Here is an 8032-nt window from a genome sequence, read left to right on the forward strand (position 1 = left end):
CTTTATCATGCCCCCCTTTAAATTGCAGAGTGTGGATGGAGCCCCATATCATGATTACCTAATTATTTTTTATTTAAATATTTATTTTTTTAACTATCCGAGTCCTCCAATATCATATTATGCAAAATGATACACGTATACATAACGTTTCTCATTTTACTTTTTTCAAGTATCCACGACGGCTGCGTGATGATAAACCATCTTTTCTTTAACACACCGAAAGCCCGCTCGATATCTTTTCTTGCTGACTCTTGTTTTTTCTTGAAATACAATCTTTTTTCGTCATCTAGACACCAAAGACTTTTTACCAATGTCGCCCACTCGGGATAAATACCGTTTGTGAGATAGTAGCCATACTTATACTGCACGTCGTTTGCATAGAATGAAGTATCTGGTGCAACACCGTCTATGACATCGTCGAATAGATTCGAGGTCATTAAAACTGCAATGTCATTGTTCGTACCAGCCATGCCAAAGTACGCATGCCAAATCCATAAATCTTGAGAAGCGACCGCTTGTAATATTAGGGTAGGACCATCGTGGTCACCACGATGATGTTGCCCTTTCCAAGCGGTTGGGCATGCCGCCCATTCCCAATGCATGCAATCAAGACTTCCCAACATTCCAGGAAACCCATGTAAGCGCTAATGGGCCTCGTATAGAATTGGAACGTCGGCTGCGGTTGGCATCCTCAAATATCGTCTCCCGTACAGAGAGATTACACCTAATAAATTATTGCTAATTAAAAAATAATAACGACGTAAAAAAATAATAAATACTAGTGTCAATAAAAATTACCTTCACAAAAATTTTCAAGAGACTCACGACACATTCTTGACGACATCCTCAAATACTTATCCCACGCATCACTCGATGTGCCGTAGGCTAGTTGCCTAATTGCTGCTGTACACTTTTGTATTCCAGAGAAACCAACTTTGCGACTTGCATTTACCCTTTGCGTGAAAAAAGGGGATTCGCCCGCAAGATCATTGGAAATTTTAACGAATAGTCGTCGGCTCATACGAAACCTACGCTTAAACTGAACATCATCGTACACGGGAGTTTCACAAAAATAATCTTGCACTAGACGTTCATGAGCAGCTAACCGATTCCGTTCAATAGGCGGTTGTCTGGTACGCGTTGTAGAGGATTCGGCTTCTTCTTGCAAATAATTAATCGCCTCCTGCGTCATGGCGATAACAATATCATCAAGAACACCGTCGGATGACGAGCTCGAAGAAGACATTTTTAAGTTGTGATTGGTGTGTGTTTTAGTTGTGATTGGTGTGTGTTTTGGTTGTGATTGGTGAGTTTTTTAGTTTAGAATAGGTTATATATATAATAAACTAAGAATTTTTTTTAATATTCGACCGTTTGACAACGGTCATATTTGACCATTCATCCTCGTTCAACGCGATTTCATCCTGTTACCATGGTGGCGAACGTTCAATGGCGCCCCGGCATAGCGCCGGGGTGTGGATCGATGGCGCCCTGGGGCGCTATAGAGTGCCAACTGGGTTGTGTGGCGCCCCCACACCCTCCAGCCTTAGAACACAAAATTAAAGTTTAGTGACTTTAGAGAGACAAAAAAAGTTTGAATGACTTAATTGAGACACTTGACAAAGTTTCTTACATTTTAGTGGCATTTCCCCCATCATAATAATGTGAGTTAATTAATAATAAAATGAAAGAAAAAAGACAAACAAAAATTGGTAATTATTGGATGTGTCACGCTCGTTAAGGGGTTAACAAAATTTTACAAAATCAAGTGATAGAAAAAACCTTAAAATTTCATTAAATACGAACTAATCAAATAATTTAATGTAATAAACACCACAAATTATTTGAAGAGGGTAGCCATCAACCGGAACAAACTGGGGGCGTATCACTTGTTTTGGGCCTGTCAATAAGTGCCTCGTGGTCGCTTGTTACACGAGCTTCGTGGCCTTTTCTTATCCTTATACCTTTATTATTTCAAAATATTATTTATATTATTTCAAAATATTATTTGAACATTACAATGATTATTTCAAGCATCATAATTAATATGTTTTATCGACTTGACGTACAAGTTGACACAAAATGTTTAAAAAACATTTAAAGTGTTCTTCTTTATTTCAAAAGTGCAACATCTAACATGCAAATGAAAATTATAGGCATAAAATAGAAAGAATTTATACAATAATATTATTAGAAAAGTTAAATTGTACAATAGTGGGGCTACCGTCTTAAATAGAAATAATTTATACCATAATATTAGAAAAGTTAAATTGCATAATAGTGGGGCTACCGACTTAAAAAAATTATCACAATAAAAAAGGAAATAATTAAAAAGAGTATGATACAACTTGAAGTATTTTAGTGTAGTATACCTTGTTTTAAAGTAAAGATATCTTATTCGAAGCTCATAAATGATAAAAGAAATATCACATGATAGCATATTTTATAACAAGTAGTTAGAGGCGCACTGGATACATAACAACCAACCATAAGTATTATGTTATGAAAATTGTATATACATATACATGAGTGAAATTATAAGGGATCAAGAGATTTTGCTGATCCTTCAAGTCTCTACAATATGTTGGATATTTTATATTTATATATAAAAATGATTTTTTATAAAGAAAACATAAGTAAAACCTCATATTTATAAGTGGTAGAGAAAACAATCTTATTGTTAAGTAATTAATGTTGGGATTCAGTGGTGTTAATTTTACTTTTTATCAAAACGGGTTTGACATATTTTATTAACTAAATATATAATTAATAAAAACGCAGCGGAATAAATATAAATAATTAACACCAAAAGTGAATCGAACAGGATCATGGTTACAAACATGCAAATACGATACACATAATATTTAATCTACTGATGAGAATAAATATACCTTTGTGGTTAATAATTAACCGTGTGAGATATCGAGGTACAACAAACAAAATGCTAGAACACGAACACGGTGACCGGGTATAACTCGCGGAACAAGAATCACGACAAAAGAAAAGGACGGCACTTTCTTTCTTGTAGTGGCGTCTGCCCCTTCGTTTTCTTTCTAATGGTATCACCTAAACCAAGAAAGGAATTATACCCCCTTTTTGGTTGACGACAACTATTGCTGTTGTTGTCCTTGTTAAGATAATTAGTATTAGTATACTATATATATTATAATATAAATAGGTAATTAGGTTTTATCTCATAAACCCTAATAACCATTATTAATTATCTTTCGGCCCTACAAAGCCCAATACGACTGGTACAAGCCCAAACGTGATACAAAGCCCACGAAGACAAAGTTTAATTAAATAAGTAATTAAACATTATATTATTTATAACGTGTATAAATAATAAACCCCGTTCCACGCGAATACATAATTATTTAGTATGCTTCGTCCCGCTAATTGTTCGCGATCACCAGTTAATCGAATTAAGTGGATTTAATGTTCGTTGCCCAAGGTGTAACTCTTACGGGTCATAGCTCGGTCAGCAGCGTTGACTTATCGAACCCGTACATATAAATCCAACAATCTCCCACTTGGACGGTCTTCGATAAAATCCTCAACGCAGACAGTCAGTGGCGCTATAGCTGCACATGGCTGCCCCCAACAAGGTATGACACTTTAAAGTCATTAACCAAAACACCTTGCCATTAGTAACAACTTACTATTGCAAGACAATAGACTTATGGTAATCGTTGTCATTTATCCTTTCTGTAAAAGACATAAATTGAATCAATGAGACATGGATTAAGTTCATTCTCATATGGTGTTCAATTATTATTGTTCTCGATCAAGAGTCAAAGTGGTCCGAACAAACACACAGTAAGTTTGGGTAAGGCCTTACGCTTCACCAGTTTGAATCAACGAGGGCGCCACAATGTCTAACTGTTACATATCATGTAAGAGTACAGAATCCCATATCGACTACATACAACTCCTACTGAACTTCAAAACTATTCCCAATTAAAGCCTTTATGACTGGCAGTTACGCGACAACGGTTGACAGTAATCAAAGAATAATCCTTGGTAAACGGAAGTTCTAATATGTATCTCAGGTCAAAGGACACTAAATGAGTATACCAATATCAAATCATTTTATGACTAAGATCCATGAAGATGATTTGATGCGAGTTACATCCAACGTCATTCTCAATGAGGTCTGTGAATTTGGAAGTCAACTCCTTGAGTCCAAAGTCAGAATAGTCTTAATTCAGAATCGTTCCCACGAGTCTGACCGACTACGGATAGTTTAGAATGCAAGATTCATGGATTAAACGTATTAAAATCGAACACAGTTATAAGATTCAGAATTGCATTTAACTAGTAAATCAACAACGAATTCAAAAGTACAACTGTTAAAAGTTCGTACATCCAAATACTAAATCAAAACATACAGCTAGCTAATCTAAGCCCGATAGCACCCATGTGCTGATCATGCTTGTCCTGAGTCATGGGTTTAGTAAACGGGTCTGCTAGGTTTTGATATGTGTCCACTTTGCTTATCACGATGTCTCCACGTTCCACAATTTCCCGTATGTAGTGGAACTTTCTTAGAATGTGCTTGGCCTTATGATGAGACATGGGCTCTTTGGCTTGAGCAATAGCACCTGTGTTATCACAGAATATCTCGATGGGTTTCTTAATGCTTGGAACCACATCGAGTTCGGTTATGAATTTCTTCATCCAAGCAGCCTCATTTGCAGCATCTGATGCGGCTATATATTCAGATTCGGTGGTTGAATCCGCCACCACACTCTGCTTGGAGCTCTTCCATGAGATAGCTCCTCCATTTAGAGTGAATACGAAACCTGATTGTGAGCGAGAATCATCTCTGTCAGTTTGAAAACTGGAATCAGTGTAACATCTTACAGTGAGCTCTTCTTCTACTCCTCCAAACACTAAGAACATATCTTTAGTTCTTCTCAGATACTTCAGAATGTTCTTGACATCAGTCCAATGGGCAATGCCAGGAGTTTGCTGATAATGACTAGTCATGCTTAAAGCATGTGAGACGTCAGGTCTAGTACATAGCATACATGATAGAACCAATCGCTGAAGCATATGGAACTACTTCCATTCGCTTAATTTCAATGTCCATTGAAGGAGATTGCGATTTGTCCAACACAGTCCCTTTAGTCATAGGAACACATCCTTTCTTGGAGTTTTCCATCTTAAACCATGTCATCATTTTGTCTATGTATGTACTTTGACTTAGCCCTAGAAGCCGCTTAGATCTATCCCTATAGATCTTGATTCCTAGAATATAAGCTGCTTCTCCAAGATCTTTCATTGCGAAACAAGTTCCCAAATAGTGTTTAACTTCGTTAAGCATAGGGACGCTGTCTCCAATAATCAGTATATCATCCACATACAGGATGAGGAATGATATAGTGCTCCCACTAGCCTTTCTGTAAACACAAGGCTCATCTTCATTTTTGACAAAACCAAACTCTTTGATCTTTTGGTCAAAGCGAAGATTCCAGCTACGAGACGCCTGCTTGAGTCCATAAATGGACTTATTCAACTTGCACACCCTATTAGGATATTTTGGATCAACAAAACCGTCTGGCTGAACCATATAGACATCTTCAGAGAGATGCCCATTAAGAAAAGCGGTTTTGACATCCATTTGCCATATCTCGTAGTCATAGTACGCGGCTATGGCAAGCAATATCCTGATCGATTTGATCATAACAACGGGCGAGAAGGTTTCATCATAGTCAATACCCTGTGTTTGAGTGAAACCCTTCGCAACTAGTCGTGCTTTAAAGGTGTGTACATTTCCATGCATGTCGGTTTTTCTCTTGAAAACCCATTTGCTCCCTACTGCCCGAGATTCGGGGGGTAGCTCAACCAAGTCCCAGACTTGATTATCACGCATAGATTGCATCTCAGCGTTCATGGCTTCCAGCCATTTCGCAGATTCAGGATCTGAGATAGCAGATTTGTAGTTAGTAGGTTCGTCATTAGATTCATCTACTACCAAGACTTCAGCACCTTCGAGATGCCAAAGGTATCTATCAGGTTCTTTACGAGTCTTGCTACTTCTGCGAACGCTTGTGTTCATGTCTGATTCATCAGCAACAATTTCTTGTTGTTCAGATGTTCCGACTTCATCGGCGGTTGTTGTTGGTTCTCGAATTTCTTCAAGATCAACCACATTATTTCCAGTTCCTCGATTAAGAAGTTCTTCCTCGAGAAAGTGCCCCTTCCTTTTGATGGAAATAACATTTGCATCGGGATGGTAGAAATAATATCCGCTTCTTTTATAGTATCCGACGAAAACAACCTTTTCGCCTCGAGTATCGAGCTTATCATCAGCATCACTTGTGATGTATGCATCACATCCCCAAAGTTTTAGGTATTCCAAATCGGGTTTACGCCCATGCCATATCTCATATGGGGTTTTGTTTACCTTTTTAGTCGGAGCCAGATTGACAATGCGGGCGGCAGTCATAAGAGCATGACCCCAAAAGGAGTGAGGCAAGTTAGTTCTACACATCATCGATCGAACCATATTAAGTAGGGTTCGATTTCTCCTCTCGCTCACGCCATTAAGTTGGGGTGTGCCAGGTGGAGTGGATTCTGAAATTATTCCACACTCTTTGAGATGATTGAGGAACTCTAAGTTGATGTATTCGCCACCTCGATCTGATCGAAGTATTTTTATCTTTATAGTAAGTTGGTTTTCTACTTCGTTTTGAAACTCTTTGAACTTTTCAAAAGTTTCATGCTTATGCTTCATAAGATAGACATAAGTATATCGACTATAATCGTCGATGAAAGTAACGAAGTATCTTTCATGGTTTCTTGTCATGGTTCTGAAAGGGCCACATACATCAGTGTGAATGAGTCTTAGCAGACAATTAGCCCGTTCACCAAGACCAGTGAAGGGACGCTTTGTGAGTTTGCCAGCTAAGCAAGATTCGCAATCATTAAAGGAGTCTTGTCCAGTGGATTCAAGAATCCCCTCGGATTGGAGCCATTTTATGCGTGCCTTACTTATGTGGCCAAGTCTACAATGCCATAGAAAGGTTTCATTAATACCAACTTTGTTACGCTTAGAAAGATGATATATGTTATTACATGTTTGAACATCAATCTCATAAATACCATTTCGAGGTTTAGCCTCAAAATAAAAGACATCATTCAAGTAGGCAGAAATAGAAATACCATAAAAAACGTACTTGAAACCTTGTTCAAACAAAAGGGAAACTGAAATAATGTTTCTGGTTATACCAGGTGCAAACAAACAATTGTTTAAATTAACTACAAGGCCAGAAGGACATGAAAAATGAAATGTGCCAGTTGCAAGAATGGGCACTCTTTTCCCATCACCAACGATGAGTTCCATGTCGCCTTGTTTCAGCTTCCTCCACTTTTCAGGCTCCTGCAAAACATTAGTGATGTGGTAACCACACCCGGTATCAAATACCCATGTGTTGCTGGAGACAGTAAAAAGTTCAATAACATAAATGAGAAATACCTGAAGAAGTGCCAATGTTGTTGGCCTTGTTCACCTTCAGCTTACCTAGATACTGTGGGCAGTTCCTTTTCCAGTGCCCCATTTGGTTGCATTCAAAGCACTGACGCTCCTGGGGAGGGGGTGGTTTAGCAACCTGCTTGTTGTTGGTGGCAGATTTGGCAGCAACAACAACCATTTTCTTACCTTTGCTGTTATGAGCCCTTTTCTTGTTGTTGGGCTTCTTAACACCACCAGACTTGACCATCAGAACTTGGTTGGTTTTATGTGGAATGTTCATCTCGGCCGTTTTGAGCATACCATGTAGCTCAGGCACAGTCTTCACCCAAGCATTCATATTATAGTTCATAATGAACTGGTCATACGAGCTAGGGAGAGAGTTCAAGATGAAGTCCGCTGCCATTTCATCTTGCAGGGGATAACCAAGTTTGTTCATCTGGTCAATGTACCCTTTCATCTTAAGCACATGAGTACTGACACACGATCCTTCTTGCATTTTACAGCTTATGAGCCGCTTCATGGTGTCATATCGCTCCTGTCGGGCTTGTTTCT

General features: G+C 38.4%; 2 protein-coding genes across 2 annotated transcripts; both read right to left on the reverse strand.

Annotated features, from left to right (window-relative positions):
• Window positions 1-89: 89 nt before the first annotated feature.
• On the reverse strand, window positions 90-623 carry LOC110893296. Its single transcript, XM_022140409.1, has one exon. It carries the CDS (start codon window positions 621-623, stop codon window positions 90-92), a length of 534 nt encoding a protein of 177 aa, XP_021996101.1.
• Window positions 624-644: 21 nt separating this feature from the next.
• Window positions 645-1246, reverse strand: LOC110893295. The gene is made up of 2 exons (XM_022140408.1): window positions 799-1246; window positions 645-724 (listed from the first exon to the last, which is right to left on the reverse strand). Exons 1-2 carry the CDS (start codon window positions 1244-1246, stop codon window positions 645-647), a joined length of 528 nt encoding a protein of 175 aa, XP_021996100.1.
• Between the last annotated feature and the right edge of the window lie 6786 nt (window positions 1247-8032).

This window comes from Helianthus annuus, chromosome 12, assembly GCF_002127325.2.
Source record: "Helianthus annuus cultivar XRQ/B chromosome 12, HanXRQr2.0-SUNRISE, whole genome shotgun sequence".
Classification (NCBI taxonomy): Eukaryota; Viridiplantae; Streptophyta; class Magnoliopsida; order Asterales; family Asteraceae; genus Helianthus; species Helianthus annuus.

What these genes read in the sequence shown, in the direction of transcription:
- LOC110893296 (XM_022140409.1), bottom strand. Translation starts at nt 623, where the DNA reads ATGTTGGGAAGTCTTGATTGCATGCATTGGGAATGGGCGGCATGCCCA.
- LOC110893295 (XM_022140408.1), bottom strand. Translation starts at nt 1,246, where the DNA reads ATGTCTTCTTCGAGCTCGTCATCCGACGGTGTTCTTGATGATATTGTT. An exon ending in TCTTGAAAATTTTTGTGAAG is followed by an intron (nt 725 to 798) that starts GTAATTTTTATT and finishes ATAATTTATTAG; the next exon opens with GTGTAATCTCTCTGTACGGG.